The sequence below is a fragment of the Hippichthys cyanospilos genome, chromosome 6, assembly GCF_059441005.1.
Source record: "Hippichthys cyanospilos isolate Australia breed blue-spotted pipefish chromosome 6, RoL_Hcya_1.0, whole genome shotgun sequence".
In the NCBI taxonomy this organism is placed as follows: Eukaryota; Metazoa; Chordata; class Actinopteri; order Syngnathiformes; family Syngnathidae; genus Hippichthys; species Hippichthys cyanospilos.
In genome coordinates this window covers 3,724,751-3,742,836 of record NC_142374.1, presented here as the reverse complement: position 1 = coordinate 3,742,836, position 18,086 = coordinate 3,724,751, and the positions used below count along the sequence as shown (strand labels likewise).

Below are 18,086 nucleotides of genomic sequence, written 5' to 3'. Positions count from 1 at the left end.
AAACGCTTTTCTATATGGCCCACAATAATTCAAACGCCGTTCTTGTGCACGTCAATCTCACTTTTTTTTAATCATCGCCAATCTTGGTAGTGGAGTTTGTACCCTAAATTTATTTCCTATTTCCTACACTCCATGAATGCAATCTTTTACGCAATCAGCAATGCGTCGTGACGTATAATTTCAGCGTCATGTAACATGTTTTAGCAAAGAAGACATGTCAAATGTATTAATAGATCAAATATAAATTTGACAACAGGATGGCTGTGGCAATAATCTCGGCGTTAAATGTGCTCACGAAACCTCTTGGTGGTAAGTGTTAAACACTTTATGACGATGTTGAAATGGTCACGTAACTGGAACATCCCCAAAGAATGTGGGAAAAAGGCGCCCAAATCTATAGGAATATGTCGTGGTGATCAAACCCATTTGTTTTTTTTTGTTTTGTTTTTTTTGGTTGTTTTTTTTTTTTATTTTATTTTAGTCCAACCTCAATTGCAACGTGTTTTAAATAGTTTTGTACTTCAAACGTAAAGGCTAAGAACAAGGGTTGGGTGAAGAATAGCCCAAAAATACAATCTAGAATGTTTTTCAGTCATTATTTACGCTTAAGATTTTAATCGAGTTTAGAGTGATAAAGCTACCTAACTTTTAAACATTTATAGCTTGTGCAAAAAAAAAAAAAAAAGATTTTGTATCGTATACGTAACACGCTTTAACAAGTACTTATGATTAGTACCTATTTAAACACGTTTTGTAAACAACTAAGCCAGCGTTCTGCCATTTTTACAAAATCTCGATTTCATGAATGTGGTTATTTTTAAATAATCGACTGATAAAGGACGAATTACCGTCTTTACAAGATATGCAGTCATTGATTGGCATCGTAGTGGACTTCGTAACTTATGCATTAATTAATTAATTATTTGTTTCTTTAGAAACAAGCATTTAGTTGAATAACCAATTAATGTTTGCAACCAATTGTGCACTTAGTTACTTCATTAAATAACAGGTACCACAAGGTACAAATCGTGATGTGTAACGATGACATTCTTGCTTGTCTCCAGAGGTGCCTGGGCGGGTTAACCCTAATGCACAAATCTCTAAAGAGGAGGCGCTTCTACTAGCACTGCGGGCAAACAGAGATGTTCTCCTGGAGCAGCTGTACAGTGATAACAGTCTACAAGAGGCAAGAAGACTGAGAGAGGATGTGATGGCTGGGGAAAGCTGGTTTTTAGATGATACAGAAGATGTGACGTGGGGCTTTGTCCAGGAGTGTCTCCTACTACTGCTCTGCTTAGCACGCCACCTTTCTGCTGAACTCGAGCTTTTTAAGCAGACACCTGCTCCCTCTGTAAAACTACGCACCCCGGAGATGGCTCCCCCCTTACCACCAGATGTCCTCAGTTTCACTCAACAGAAAACAGTTGGGGCGGCCCTTCAATTTGTGGTTTCTTTTGGGCTCTGCCCGTTCTTGGCTCCAGGAGTAGGTGTGCCACTGGGTCACAGGTCTGCATTTGGGGCAATGGTAGAAAAATTGATATGTGACCAAACTCCAGTTGGAACAACACGCCAGCTTCTGACAACGACAACTATCTTGTTGCGTTTTGCTGAACTTTCATCTCTCGCTACACTGGTGTTCACCCGGCATTTGGGAGATGTGATGGCAGCACTCTGTCAGCTTGGCTATCAGCCACAGAAGTCCAAGTCAAGCAGCACAAAGGTTGTTCAGGTACCACATCCTCATATTGGTTTCTTTGCATTCTCTGTTGATAGTTTGAATTCATTTCATACCTCTCTGCCATGGGATTAAGAGAAAAAAAAAATGTCATTACCCAAGGCAGCATTTTTATTACATTGTACAAAATGTGTCTGGTGGTATATTGTTAATCTGCAATTTTCTTTATTTTTTTTTTAACTAGTCAAAATGCGAGCGCAACCTGGGTTTTTTTTCTCTCTCTCTATAGGAGCTCAGTGAAGAGGAACGTCGTAGCAGTCGGGAGGCCCTCCAAAATCTTTTGGTGAAAGTATATCAGCCAGTCGTCATCAAGGAGCTCCTTATTTTACAAGGCCCAGCCAAACAGGTCTGTGTGCTGATGAAGTACAACAAGAGGCTGCATGGTGGATGATTGATTTGCACATCAAACCTCACAGTTTTGAGGTTGGGCGTTCAATGTATGCTAAGTGATTGACTGACACCTGTCCAGGGTGTACCCTGCCTCTTGCCCAAAATCAGCGAGGATAGGCCCCAGCTCACTTGTGAGCCTGATGAGAATGTGCGGTATAGCGGATGGACAGATGGAGTAAAAAAAATCCAAACATTAAGATATGAGATCCAAATGCAGACATCGCAAAGAGGCTAAATGTACTCTTATGTTTTTTTTTCCCTCCCATAAGTCTGGTTCAATAGAAAGCTCCAATGGTTCCAGAAGCAGGACAGCTCCTGGTTGGCTGAGACGCCTTTGTGGTCAGTTGTTATCTGAGCGTCTGATGCAGCCTAACGGAGTCCAGGCTGTTGTCAGAGCTGTCCTGGAGGGAGGAACAGGTGGGCAAGTCTGGCAAATGAGAACAGAAATGGCTTTTTAACTTCTTACTTGTGATACTGATCATATCCTCTAGGTGAGTCAGACTGGAAGAAATGTGACTGTATAGCCAAGATCCTCACAACATGCCCCCAGCAGTCTGCATCGGCAGACGCCTACTATAAACAAATTTGTTCTCAGGTTAGTAGTTTACATACACACAAGGCCATTGGTTAATGGGATATCAAGAACATCTCATAAAGAGGAATTCTGAAACACATTACATGAATCAAGCTTAATTGTCAACTGTTTACATATTTTGGGCTGATATTTGATTGGGTGTCAGTCATAATTTTCATCAGTAATGTAATGTAACTGCATGCGTTTGTTTGGATTGTGTTTGTGCAGATCCTTGAGCTTCTGCACCTCAAAGACAAGCTTACAGCCCAACGGTTTCAATGTGTGGCAACTCGGGCAACTCTCTACTTGGTGTTAGAAAAGACGAGTTTTGCTCAACCTTACTTACTGGTTCCTATGCTGGCTCCTCTCTACCACTGCATCACTGCTACTGGTTAGTAACAACCGTTAATGCATCTGAATGCGATGGATTCTTTTTTTCCAAGTCAATAAGTATTAGTCTAATATTAGTCAATAAATATATTCCTAACCCTATGTGTGGTTAGGAATAGTTTTTTTTTTTTTTAATTTCGTGCATTTTTGTTACATTGTTTTCTTGAGTGGCTACAAAAAGTGCAGTGTGTTTATTTCCAGATGATGCTCACTGCCAAGTTGCGGTGGAGGAGTGGGAGATGACACAGTGTGTGGAGGACATTAACAAGGTGGGATCCTCTAAAGTTGGCCGCAATTTGCTTGAGAAAAATCGTTCTGAAAACAACATTTTGTCCATTGTTTATGCTGGAGCTTGATAGTTACGACACTGGTCAAATCTGATCAAAAACCTGACATCCTGGCTTTCGGGCTTCCTTTTGCCATGCTGGGTGTTCTGATGTCTCAAAGGCCTTTCCTTGTATACACGCCTGACAATTTGGTGGCTGAAAGTAGTCGAAACCTTTTGCCTCCGGGAACTATGTCTAAGTACAGTGTTCCCTCGTTTTTCAAGGTTAATGAGAACTGGAAAACATAGCGCAATAGGTGAATTCTGCGAAGTAAGATTTGCCACCCGATGGACATTGTACAAATGTAATGTGAAGGAAATGTGTTTAATAGAACCTTGCCTAACTTTCTTTCCCATGCCCGGTGATCTCCTTACCAAACAGGCATATGTATCTTTTCGGGCACACACTTTTTTTTTTTATAAGCCCAGAGCACTGCCCCTCCCCCTCCCTCCGCCCATTTCCCACAATGCATGTTTTACAAGGGCCAACCAGGTTCAGTCATTGTTTTCATTTCCTCATGCATTCGCTCACAATCCACCCCGTCCCCCACATTTACGTCTTCTCACAACTCTCACTCAGAGTCACAAGTGCGCTACTGTTAAGTCATGAAGGACTGTTGCCAAAACACCCTTATAATGCCATGACATTGAATGACGAGCAGTGGTTTAGTTTTACTTGGACTCATATGATTGGGGTAGAAGTTAGTCTCTCAGTGACTATATATATATATATATATATATATATATATATATATATATATATATATATATATATATATATATATATTGTCCGTAGCTATTACAGACATGGCCGCCTCCGGAGAAGTGCACCCCCCATGTAATATAATTTAATAACCAGACCAATGATTATATTTTAAACAGACTGTTGGTCATTAAGAACACATCCATTTGCGAGTTGTTGAAATATACAATCCTTTAATTTATTCTTTTTTTTAAAAAAGGGTCTAAATGTTACACACCATCCCTTTAAAAGGGAATTGGATTAGTTAAAATTGGCTGCGAATAAATTTATGTCCATAAATGTTCATGTCCATAATGGTGCACAACATTTTTTTTAAATGCGCCACAATGCACCAGCTTTCACAGATTATGAAAATACCAAAGCTTAGTCTAGCCTGGCTATGCAGGTTTTTGATCTTGACTCATTCCAGACCAAGTAGATGTCTCCATCACACACTTTCACAATACCATCACAGTATCCACCATCCATCCCTTACCTTAACCGCTTATCCTTAATAACTGATTTGTACTAACAGTAAGTACAGTGGGCCCCCGTGTTACGACATTAATCCGCGGTTGTGGTCGTAAGGCGAATTCGTCGTATGCCAAACTGATGTTAAATACCTAATGCGTTTAGAACCCCAGGTAAAAAGATCGAAATTGAACATACATATTAAAAATCGGGACCAAAATAGTATAATAAGTGCTATTTATATATAATATACATGTATACAATCAAAAAACATCATAAATAAAAAATATCGAAAGGATTTATTTACCTTTGAGGGCTGCTTGTTATACCCATATTCCCTAATGAGGGTTATCTCCAGCATTGTTTTTTTATAAATCATTTTCTTATTTCTCTCTTTAACATCACTAGCAATCTTAAAACCTATGGCTAACCCTTTCAATTTTGGATTAAGCAGTACAATGATCTATAAATACGGTTTTGTAACCACTGACAATCGAACAAAGCTTTACCGTTCCGCCATTTTAAACAAGTGAGGCTGACCAATAGCAGACCACGATATCCTTGAGGAGACGCCGACCTATAGCAAACCAGCATTGTAGTCACACGTTGCATGGAAGCAGTTCAACGGCAATAGTAAATAAGTGCAATTACATAAAAACGCCAGCAGATGGAGGCAAGACAACACAAATACAGCCAAGCCCCTGGGGTCATGACAGTTGTTTTGGTCGCATAACCGGGAAAATGTCATAAAGAGGGGATGAAAAAACTCAGTATTGCAGGTCACAAAATGAAAATAACGTAAATCAGGGACGTTGTAACACGGGGGTCAACTGTATTAGGAAACTAAGGAAATGAATATCTGGGGGAAAACACGACATCATTCAGTACACTTATTGATAAGTATGCAAACTAGTTCATTGTCGGTCTTTTGCAACTACATAAAACGAGAGGGCGAAACTGTCATAAACTGAAGAAACTCATGATATAATTTTTCTGTTGCACGCATAATTAATATATATGTTATGAACTCAAATCGCATGCATCTCACAGTGTTTTTTTTTCAATGGATTTCTCGTGGTCAGATCTGGGTAGTGGGCAACAGCACCTCAACTCCACTTCTCAGAGCATTAGAAGAAGTCCTTCCAGTTGTCTTCACACTCTTCTGTTTCACGAAGCAAAATGTCTCCAGCCTACGGTACAACGAAGAGGAAATAAAAAAACATTAAGTCTTGTATACAGTAGGGGCCAAACGTTTTGAAAACACAAATATCGGCTTTCACGTTTGCTACTTCAATGTTTTTATATCCTTTTCTTGGATGTTACTATGATACATAAACTGAAATATAATCACAAGAATTTCAAAATGGTCAGAGGCTTTTTTTTCCAGATGCTCCAAACAACTGGAAATGGCATTCACCGGATAAAGTAACTCTACTCCAGTTTTCATCACTTCTATCACTGTTTGTGCAGAATCTCAGTCGGGCACTGATGTTTTTCTTAGAAAAAAGTGGCTTTTTTGCTGCCTTTCTTCACACCGGGCCACCCTCCAAAGGTCTTTGCCTCGGTTAATTTAGAATTATGTAATTTTAGTCGCAATATCTTTGCCCAAAAAGCATTTTGTTGCATCACAATGATGACTGCATTTGTTTGCTTACCGGTAACCATGGTACCTTTTAAGCGTTTTTTCTAATTTAATCAGTAAGTTATCTCAAGCATTGTCTTCATCATCAACACTTTCACGTGTGTTAATGAGAATTACTGTATTTCTATGGGGGGGCAAATAGGGCCTGCAATTAATTTCAATTTATCTGATAACCCTTCATAACATTTTGGGTTATATTCTAATCATCGTCATAAAAAATGAGGCACTAGATTCTGTGAAAATCTATATATTATTCTCAAAACTTTTGGCCACGGCTGTATTTTAAAATGTACTTTTTTTCCATGTCTGCTTCAATATTCATCCATCTGGTTGCTCTTACAATACATTTGCTTGTCTATATTGTTAAATATTTGTGTTTGCTTAATGCTAATTATGTTAACAAATTTTATGTCCACATCTGAGTCCCACACAGCATTCACTTTTGAGTTTCATTGTTGGTTTTAATTAAAACCAAGTGTTGGAAGTGTTAATGTTCCTGCATGCATTCATACACCCACAGACCATTGACACAAGTGAAATGTCATATGCTAGGTTGTTTTTAAGGGTCATTGCACAAATGTTTATGTGTGTTTTTTCTGCTTCATAGAGCCCCATGTCAGGATATTTTGCTGTGGTATCTGAGCCATGCTGAAACCACTGCAGTCATATCACTACTCAGGCAACTCTCAGGTTTACAGGACCGAAAGAATGATGTCGCCACAGGCTTCCATTTCACTCCTGGCAGCACTGGCGGAGTCCAACTTAAGTGTAGAGAAGGCTGCAGGTAATGGATCCAAGGATTAACTTTGTGGCACATCCCCTGAATAATCCTAACCATGGCTTGTCTTTTTCTCTATTAAACTCCTGTATTATTGTCAGAGAAATATATGAAAGAAGACAAAGATAAGCCCAGCTGCTAAGCAGCAAAATAGTAACTCAGACCAACCAAGATTCACTTTTCTTTGCCTCCAGAGGGAGGGCTTGGCTCTCTCATGTTTGCCAAAGCTGTCCGGACTCTAGCCATCCCCGCCTGCTTTTTATTCATTCAGCAAAGCATTACATATTACAAGACATAACAAAAAGAGCCAGCCAGGCACCGCCAACAGCTGGGCCAAGGTTTCAGTTCACGCTTTCCTGCGTCGACAGCTTTATCTAAGGACTGGGGCGAGGTGAACTAGGACTGCATAGATGGATAGCAATGCTATTCTAGACAAGAAATAAACACATAATGATAACGGCCTACCGGTAATATATGATTTCCTTCACAATTATGTCTCCCAGTGATGAGGATGATGCTCTGTATGAGAAGCTGTCAGGGGAACAGTGGAGGCTAGATTGTCTGATGCACTTGTTGGCTGAACTCAAAGACAGTGATGTGCCCGGAGAGTTCTTCCTTGACCTGCTGCAGGTGAGCTATCCAGATTTTTTTTTTTTTTAATTTCAAATTATGCTATTTTTCTTTCATTTCGGTCAAAGCTCTGACTGCAAATTCATTCCTATTGTCAAAATCACAGCTAAATATAATGTAGTACACAAGACAGGAGGTGTCCTGATTCTTGAGGCGCAACAATTAAATGACAACTAATCAGTTCTTGATAATCAATGAATCATTAGATATCTTTTTATTTAATTCAAAATCACCCAAATGTTCAAAATTCCACTTTCTCAGGCAGTAAAGATCTTATTTATGTAGTAATTTATGTATATGTGTGTGTATGTAAGTATGTATGTATGTATGTATGTATGTGTGTGCGTGTGTACAGCGATACACACACCTGGTACACACAACCATAAGATCATTAGTTTATACTGCGAGTACATTTTAGGTCACAGATGTAGAAAGAACCACAGATGAAAAGGTTAGCATACTGATGGCAATTTTGATTCAAAAGAAGGTATAGCATATTGTCACCGTTATTATAAACTGACCGACACACTCTAAATTTGCATTGTAAGCGTCGTCAAATTAATCAAATAAATAATCCAGAGTAATTACTCAGATAATATGTAAAGTATTAGTTAACATTGGTGGTCAACATATACTGTACTCAATTTTCAAAATGTTCTTGGGGTTTTTGGCAGGAGTTAACCAGCTGGACAGCAGTTGCAGCAGAAGAGGGAAAGAAAGAGGAACAGCAATTGGACATGTCTTCCATGACGCTCCTAGAGGTGGAGCAGCAGCAATGCAGTCGTTTTGCAAGGCAAGGCCACACATTGGCTTTGCTTCAAGTGTTGGCCATAATGGTGGAGTCCCTTCAGCATACTATGATACTGAGAAAAAACATACAGGTTTGTGGAGAATTTACAGTATTGAACACATGCATCTGAAATGCTTAATAAATGACAAGTTCTTCTGCTGCAATGGCACAATAATTGATGTTAATTGCCATGGTTTCATCCCAAAGAAAGATCCGTTATTTACTCTGCAGCCTTTTTTTCCCCGTTTCAACATCCAACCATCCATTACAGTATGTACTGCTTATTTGAGGTCAAGTTACAGGGGCAGGGAAGCCCAGACTTCCCTTTCTCTAACCACTTTGACCAGCTTCTCTGTAGGGATCCGCGGGCCTTCCCTGGCCAGACATGCCCAAACCACCTCACCAGATGGACACCTATCCAGAAGGCACTCTACTCACGTGCTCCAGCCATCTCAAATGGCTCCTCTCAACGTGGAGGAGCAGTGGCTTGGCTCTGAGTCCCTCCCGGATGACCGATCTTCTCACCCTATCTCTCAGGGAGAGGCCGGACACCCTGCGTAGGAAACCCGTTCTGGCCAATCTCATTCTTTCAGTCACGACTCACAGATCGTGACCATAGGTGAGGGAAGATCGACTGGTAAATAGATTCACCTTTGGGCTTCACCATGAGAGACCAGTCCGCATCACAACAAATGGCTGCATCATTCCGCCTGTCAATCTCACTCATGAATAAGACCTCCAGATGTACTTGGAGCAGGATCTCATCCTTGACCCGGAGAGGGCACACCACCCTTTTCTGGTTGAAGAACATGGTCTCAGATTTGGAGGTGCTGATCTTCATCCCAGCTGCCTCGCACTTGGTTGCAAATTGCCTCGTTGAGAGTCGGCAATCATGGCCTGAAGAAGCCAACAGCATCCACATCATCCGCAAAAAAAGATGCAACCCTGAAGACCCCCTGAGCAGGCCTCATCAATGCTTTGGCTGTGCCTAGAAATTCTGTCTACTTATATAATAAACAGAATCTGTGACAAAGGGCAGCTTTGGCAGAGTCCAACCCTCACTAGGAACAAATTCAAGTTACTGCCAGCAATGTGGACCAAACTCTGACATCGGTGGTGTTAGGACCAAACATCTCATATCAGAAGGTTTGGCACCCTTATTCAAGTATCCCCCACAAGAGGAGGGATACTGGCATGCATTCATGAACAAAACATACAGTAGCTGCATGATTCAATGTATTCATTAGTTACATTATCTGGGAAAATCTCGTTCTATTGGTGATCATAGTAGGATCTTGATATGTGAAAGTCCAAGAAACATTTTAGCCAATAAGAATAATAACAATTTAGGCAGCAATTCATGATTTGTCTTCTTAAAATGCTATACACATCCACATCCACTCCATCCCTTGACCTTATTTGGCTAGGGCTAGGAATTAGATACTGGAAGCAGGCAATGTTGAGTCATGCTGTTCAAAAATAGTTGCTATGTTTTGTTGAACCAGATTAAGAGAAAGAGTATTACAGTTTAGAAAATAGATAAGAAATTAAGAAATGACTCACATATTGGCATTCCAATATGTGGACCTCTGGATCTTGTTGTTATGGTTGACGGTTCGAAATGTTGATTACCCCCCTCCAAGGATAATCCCTCCATCCAATTTATAAGTTTTATTTAATTCTTCATATGATATATTGTCTCCAGGTGGTAGATTTCATCGAGTCATTGCTTCGGAGGGCATGCATCCTTCTGGATAAGACAAATCCTGTTATGGTTGAAAACCCCATCGAAAACCAAACACTGAGTATGGGGATGGGCCTGGTGGCAACGTTGCTCTCTGGATCACAGGTACTTGGTTCTGTGAACTACTAGAAATTGTTGTCAGTCAAATGAAAAACAATGTTTTCAAACATGCAATGTATTAATTCAGGGTTTGTAGAAGAATTTATTAAACAAAGAAAATTCTGTTCTTAACCGTAATGATTCAGATCTTGACCATTCCAGTCACAATCAACAGTAGTATATCAAGAAATGTTTTTCCCTGAACTCCACTTATGTGTTTTTGGTAATGTTTTTTAAAAATACTGTATTCTGTTTTTATGCATTAAGTAGCCTTGACCAGTATTGGGCATGTTACTTCAAAACTGTAATGCATTATTACTTATTACTGTCATTTCAAAGTAATTACCGTAATTACATTTCAATCCTATTGTATTGGAAATGTAATTTTTTATTGGTGCATTACTTTTATATTACTCTCACCACCACAACTGGAAATATGGATTTGCCATTCTAAATGTAGCTCATTACGCTCATTACACATCCAGTGAAAGGTTGGCTTAAGCCTAAAACCAGTTCAAATCATTTATTCTGTATTGTATTGGAATTATTTTAATTTAGCTTTACAGCATAGTGATGCATTGTTTATGCTGTAGGCAAAAACAGTTAGTGCATTTCACAATTTCAATGTTAATATTAAAATTCAAGTTCAGTCAGCTAGGTTAGGGACAGATCTTTCAAAAATACATGGTTTCGGTAGGGCTAACATTAGCAGCTAGCCTACATCATTCTTAAGGTGTTTAACATACTGTTTAACGTGAGTTTTGTATCATCTTGATACACGTTGACCGGAACTATTTATAGACTATCATTAATAGCAATTGTACTGTAAATATTAGCGTTAGCTTACCTTATCAATATTGCTAGTTGCGACAGGGATCTTGCTGGCAAGGTTTCCAAATGCTGGTGAATCCACTGTGGAAAGCAGTAGCATCTCACCTAACGACTCACCTAACCCCTTGAGGTGGAAGTGGCATCCCTCAGTGAGAGAGAGCGCAATCCTCCGCGTGTTTTCTTTTCACTGACTTCACCTTACTATGGCACCGCTCTAAATGGTTTGTAAAATCACTGGTCCTATTTCGTGAAGTGGACAGCTCTTTAGGGGTAGTGCACAAAGCGCACCTTACGATTATATTCTTCCTGTCTTTATCTCTGACAAACTGAAAATAACGGCCACCTTGTGTTTGCATTGTCCATATTCAACCTGTCATCTACTGCTGCTGCACTCATCTCTGCTGTAGGTGACACTAACAACAGCAAACATTTTGCCCCAGACAGATTTCGCCTCCTCCAGTCTTGTGGTGTTTTTGGCAAATTTGGGGAGAAAACAACCACTTTCAGGCTAAAAATGCATTGTGTTACTCTCATTAGTAAAGAGTACAATACGGTATTACTAGGGTTTTTTTGCGTGTAATGTATCACACCACTGCTTTACAGCAAAAAGTAATTGCATTACTTTTGTAATGCAGTACTCCCAACACTGGTCTTGACCATATACTATCTAAACTTTTTCAATTTCCTATTATAAACACAGGTCACTGCTGACATCTACTCGTCTATGTCAAGACTGCTCCAGCCGCTACAGACTCTTTCTCAGCACCACCCAGAGGTGTTTATCCAGGAGCTGGCCTCAAATTTAGGAGCAATCATTGCTACCCACGGTGCCTACCGACCAGAGAACTTCAGAACGAGTGCTTTTCCAGGCTCCAAAAACAGTGAAATGTCACCCAAGAACATCGATCTGCCTAAAAAGAATAAAAGCAAAACTGAAACAAAGAAATCACAGACTTGTCCTCCCCCACCTCCATCCATCGACAACAATCTTAAGCAATCCAATATCAAAGACCCAACATCCTCAGGTGACTCTGTTGCAGGGGAAACTTCCCATTCCTCTAAGCCCTTTTCTGACTGTCTGTTGGAGGCATGTCACCCGGATGTACCAACCAAAGCATTTGCTCTGAGGACCTTGACCCAAATGGTGCGATCAAGAGACCAAGAAATTGTCCATGCCCAGGAGAAAGTCCTACATGTAAGTGGTTTGTTTTTAGTTTTTTGTCAATTAGTCTGTGAGATGGTCACACACCCATTTCAACTTGCATTTGTGTGCTGGGTTCTGCAGGTTTTCATTGCATCTTCTGGCACAATAGTATGCGTGTAATAATGAACGAACACTAGAGCCTGCTTCTCTAGGGGGAAACACTGGAGAGACCCAGGGACTTGTTAGTTGGCTTAGGCATTAAAGGAATAACAACTACTTTAATATTCTCTTTAATCGACGTGCCCCCCCTTTCACCTTGGATGGCCATGAACCTTCTATCTGGACAGAAGAACCTCCCATTATTGATTTTTTCTAGTATTTGTATTATTTTGTGAATGTTTTTTTTCTATCATAACCCAAGGTTACCTTTGCATCTGGGAGAACATTTTGAATTATTCCCTTTGTAGTACCAATTTTGCTCCTCTTTTATTTGGATGTCTGTTTTGCTGTAAGTTCGAATACAATTGTGTACGTCATCATTTGGTGCATAATATTTACTGGTTTGTAAAGCAGTAGATTTTGTTTTCTTTAGCTCTTTCTTGAAAACCTGGAACATGAGGATTCCTTTGTCTACCTGTCAGCTATTCAAGGTAATGAACTACCTGGATGTAAATCTAAATGTTTTTGTTTGTAAACTAGTTGTAATTGTGACAAACCCTTTTTAGTGTCAATATTCTCTGATATGAAGACTTAATGTGTACTATCTGTAGGTCTCGCTTCACTTGCTGATTTATATCCAAAGCAAATTTTGGAAAGACTCCTGAAAGATTTTCAGCATGGGTCTTCACTCTCTACATCCAACAAGGACCACTCCTTGGAATATCGTCTCAAAATGGGTGAAGTCCTCATGAGGGCAAGTAGAGCTATGGGTGAGCATCAGCACATCGTAGTACATTTTCTAAAACATTGTTTGAAAATCTGCAACGTTTTTGGTTGGATTCTTGGATGGGATCTAGGATAAAGTGATCAAATGACATGTTGATGGTTCTCAACACATCCCTTCCAGATCGCACAGCAATTAGCCAATCAGAAGCTACCTACATTAGTCCTACCCTGATTTGCTTATTGTTTTGGAACACCTCTGCAGTTTGTGCAGTAGTATAAATGATGACCGTTTCCTTATTTTCAGGGGAATTGGCGCCTCATCTGGGTCGCCCTCTGGTGTCAGTGTTCCTGAGTGGAACCAGAGACTCTGACCAAAGCGTTCGTGCTAGCAGTCTCTCTAACCTGGGAGAACTGTGCCAGAGACTGGACTATGCACTTGGCCCGCTGGCTCAAGAGGTAAGTAGAAAGAAATGACACCTTCCTTTCGACTAGGGGTGTCAAACTTATTTTTACCATGGGCCATATTGTAGTTATAGTTTTTGTAGGAGGGCCGTTATGACAGTGAAGTCAAATAAATTTGAAGTATGATCCTCATACATTTATACATTTTAACCCGTCAGGGTAATTTTCAACCTTGGCTTTTTGATGTTTCTGTTGTGTGATATCAAAGGAAAAGCATACAAAAATAACACTAGGAGCCCCAAAACCACCGGGTGGCACGAGTGGCCAATGTATGTCATTTGCAAGCCTTTCAATGACTTCTTTGATTGGTTAAGCCTGGACTCCCAAAATGCAAACATCTTCAAAAGTCCTATTAGTCATAAAATAGTCATAAAATATTTCAGTTTCATAAATTTGTGAATACACAGCATAGTTACTTTGCTATTATTGCATTTTTACCATTTTTGTACATAAAGGGGATGCCCCCCCCTCCCTAAAAAAATAAAATAAAATATATATTTATGGATAGGGCTAATGTCACTAAAGAAAAGGCTGGGGGTTATACTCATATTTGATGATGTCATGAGCCTTCTCATTGGCTATCCTTGCTGGCATCATGAAACTGTTTACATCACAGTACAATTGTCGCAAATGATCATTACGGTAAGGTGATTCACCTGTGTATTGTTCAGCTAAGCTGCTGTCTCACTGCCCTGATAAAGACGGAGAAGGAAGCAGAGGTGAGGAGAGCTGCTGTCTATGTTATCACCCTGCTGCTCCGAGGCCTCAGTGGCAAAACCACCCAGGTACAAAATGCACTGCCATTTACATAGTTCAATTTGCAACTTTCAACTAAAAATAGGTAGTTATGGCAAGCCGTTTCTCTAACAGGTACTGCATACAAAGCAAGCAGCCCATATATATAGTGCTCACACTCATTATATCCTGTATTATACAGGATTATTGTTATTATTGTGCTTTTTTTTTTTAACCTTTTCAGCAGTTTTGCAAAATGTACCTCAGCCCAACTTGCTTCCATTTTTTTCTGAAGAATTTTGTGTTACCAGCAACTTCACAAAACACATACAAAATGTGCCTTTGAAAAGACTGAGGCATGTCAAAGGCAACCATTAATCCTTTTTCCTAGCCAAAATGCTCTTGCGTACTGTAACCAAGAGATGTGATCCCTGCATATCACCGGGAACAGAAAGACGAGAAGGAGTGCGATCTTAAGAGAGTTAGAATTTGTCACAGTGACAGATCCTTTAATCTAGCCACTGTGTCTTTGTATTGACTACTGGTAATGATTTCACCAAGCTCAGAGAGGACACTCCCACCGCTTTTAATAATCAGCTGAAAAACCTTGCTGTAGGCTGTTTTGTGCTCATGTTTAGCAATTCATTGTACAATGTAGTGTTATTACATATTATATATTGGTTCACACCTTATGGTCAGTTGTGTGTGTGTGTGTGTGTTTTTTTTTATAGTTTTCAATCTACCCATAATGTAGTCTTGACATGTGAAAGGGAGATGAATTGCTCAGAAAAAAAATCCACGCAAGCACAGGAAGAATGTGTAAACTGCACACATAAAGGCATGAACTCAGATTCAAATCTAGAACCATTCAAATCCAAGGCAGTCATGTTAACCAATCCAGTATGCTGTGCTGCATGAATCAATGAATTAAGCAGACATGTTACATTTTTTTATTATTAAAACCTACTTGCAGTACAACTCTAATCCCACCTTTACCCCCACCAGCAAAAAAACAAAAAAAAAAACCGTGATGAAGTGGTTCAGGTGTGGCTGTAGTGCTGATCTCAGACCAGGCTCTGTCATTACTGAACAGCTGCTGCAGTGCACCAGCTGTACAGGGTTTAATGATACCCGGTGACATGGGAACAGACGTCGGCAAAAAACATGACAAAGGTTAGGCCAGGTGGTGATGCTCTTGTGGAGGTTCAAGGGTCATGTGAGGATTATCTCATTGTGTGAAGACGATTGCAACTTGCTTCTGTTGTCAGTTCACCAGTGTAACTTTCATCACTTCTTGGTGTGTCCACCAGGTCCTCAGTGATGTTCTGTTGGACCTGTACCGGGCTCTTAAGTGGGTCGTTCGTTCTGACCCGGATGAAGTCGCCGTGTGTCAAGGGCAGCTGGCTTTGGAGGAGCTGGACGACGTTATGCGAAGCCTCATCTTCCCCAAACAAAAGCTGGAGAAGAAGATAGTTGTCTTGCCATAAAGATTTTTAGTTTTTATTTTTTTTCCAAACTATTACATTTCCTTTACCTTACACACTATGTTGTGATACTGTAAATATGGCCATGATCCTACAGAATCACTGTGCATCACATCTTATTCTTAATAAGATTAATAATGTCAATATATTCAGTCATAGTATAAGCTATATATCATGTCTTCATCTTTTACTAATACTGTCTTAACCCAAAGGAAAATGCATGTATATTTTTATTCATGTGGCGTTGATAACTTACCTTATTTTTGGAGGAAGGGTCGAAAAATTCCTGAAACACACAATTTTGAATGGAACAATGCCATTAATGACATGAATGACATAAATGTCAGTAACTTCAGTATTTGTCCAAATAAATGTTGGGGACAACAAGATCCTGTAGCAGAAATTGTCAGTCCTGGCTACAAAACTAAAGTTAAAAAGTAAAAAGCCCAGCTGTCTATGGGCAGTACACGGGGGCCACCCTGAACTGGTTGCCAACCAACTGCAGAGCACACACAGAGACAAGCAACCATTCACGCACCCAATCACACCTAAGGAAAATTTTGTATGTCCAATACACCTGCCCTGCATGTTTTTGGAGTGTTGGAAGAAGCTGGAGTGATATGCGGATGACCCCAGGGAAAAGGCTTTGTTTTTGTCATCTGAATTGCAATTGCAATAAAATAAGAACTTTCATTAAAAAAAAATGGTTTCAATCACTGTGATGCACTGTTTTTTTCTGTTTTAGACTAAGCTGTAAACCATACAATCGCTTAAAAAAATAATAAACACTTGTTGAAAGTATTTATATTGCTTTTTTCTTTTGTTATGTTAAAAAAGATACAGGGCTCGGTATACCTATACAATTTTTATAGATAATATTATCTATAGTCACCGCATCGAGTGGGGGAGGTGCAAAAAGTTTTCTCTTTTCTGAGGGTGGGGCTTAGCAAAATATATTTGAGAAGCACTGCTCTATAGTGACGGAGAATTTACCTCTGACTTCCTTAGACTAATTAAACTGGGTCCCAAACGACCCACGCAATCTATAACTGATGGACTTATGAAACAGTTTGAGGATGTAGGCTTGAATAACTCGACCTGGCTATGTACCCACAGACTGTAATGTGGAGTGACACAGAGAATGACATTGAGGAAGTTCTTTTCAATGAAAGAAAGGGTGCACACCAAACACTACGTCCTGGTACTCATGTAAGTAACCCACGAAAAACATGTTCTGTATAATACAGAGAAATCTACGTAGGACCCTACCCCCAGGAATTTTAATGCATTTGTATGTGGGTATTATTTTAATATGAAAAGTACTGCATATTTGAGACAAAAATTGCAACAGAGTACATACTGAATTAAATTATTAAACCTTATAGGGTGACTGTACTGTTATCCCTTCATGTTTCCATCCCTTGGCTGTAGACGGATCATGGGGAGCCGCAGTTGCCCTTGGATTAACGGCGCCAGGAAGTCGAACTCAAGAGAATACTGTAGCTAACAAAACATGATAACAAGCAGAGTTTACACTCGAAATTTCAGTTTATTATAAAAGAAATCTCGGTAAGGGATTTACAACGCTCCTTCTCGCGGTCAACACTCACCCTCTGCTCCCTTTGCAAGGAAGACAGCACAGCCAATCTGTCAATCAGCCCACGGGCACTCCTACAAGACAAGTGATTTACACTGTTGGTGTGGGGGTGGCCAGTTTAAATAAATACGGCCTAATGACTTTTGGGGTTTGAACAAGGTCCGACTCACGAGGCATTCCTTCCTTTGTCCTTCATCTCTCTCCATCCTCACAGTGTATGAAGCATGACCTCACCCCTTAAGAGGGCAAACATGGCAGACTACAGCTGGTCTCCATGGATATTCCACTTATTACACACAGTCAAGGCTTTGCAGTGGCAACCAGCCTCTTTCATTGTGGTGGAAGATTTAGGCCTCCAATAATATCGCTGAACCAGGATCTTCATCAAAGCTGTTTATTCTGGGGTTATATATTGTTCTGTCGAGACTTCAAAGTAGACTGGGGCACTTGGTTTGATGCTAATACAATCGGTTTGATTACAGACCCGAATCTGTAAATATATACTGTATGACAAAAGTAGTGAGATACCTTATCACTTAATATTCACTGCCAACCATTTTAGAGCATCGTGACTTTTTCACAGCCCATGGAAAGAAAGAGGAGAAGAAAAGGCCCATTGCCAAAATTCTTTTTTTCAA

General features: G+C 40.0%; 1 protein-coding gene across 1 annotated transcript; it reads left to right on the top strand.

Annotated features, from left to right (window-relative positions):
- The first annotated feature begins 160 nt into the window (after window positions 1-160).
- On the top strand, window positions 161-16,652 carry tango6 (transport and golgi organization 6 homolog (Drosophila)). The gene is made up of 18 exons (XM_088416226.1): window positions 161-309; window positions 1,065-1,729; window positions 1,965-2,081; window positions 2,395-2,542; window positions 2,617-2,720; window positions 2,928-3,090; window positions 3,291-3,358; window positions 5,710-5,822; window positions 6,877-7,053; window positions 7,551-7,677; window positions 8,352-8,558; window positions 10,173-10,316; window positions 11,842-12,336; window positions 12,878-12,935; window positions 13,056-13,214; window positions 13,475-13,626; window positions 14,304-14,417; window positions 15,678-16,652. The coding sequence occupies exons 1-18, from the start codon at window positions 258-260 to the stop codon at window positions 15,852-15,854; spliced, it is 3,240 nt and encodes a 1,079-aa protein (XP_088272352.1). The 5' UTR covers window positions 161-257; the 3' UTR covers window positions 15,855-16,652.
- Window positions 16,653-18,086: the final 1,434 nt, after the last annotated feature.

What these genes read in the sequence shown, in the direction of transcription:
- tango6 (XM_088416226.1), top strand. Translation starts at nt 258, where the DNA reads ATGGCTGTGGCAATAATCTCGGCGTTAAATGTGCTCACGAAACCTCTT. An exon ending in AAGTGTAGAGAAGGCTGCAG is followed by an intron (nt 7,054 to 7,550) that starts GTAATGGATCCA and finishes TATGTCTCCCAG; the next exon opens with TGATGAGGATGATGCTCTGT. An exon ending in TTGGCCCGCTGGCTCAAGAG is followed by an intron (nt 13,627 to 14,303) that starts GTAAGTAGAAAG and finishes TGTATTGTTCAG; the next exon opens with CTAAGCTGCTGTCTCACTGC.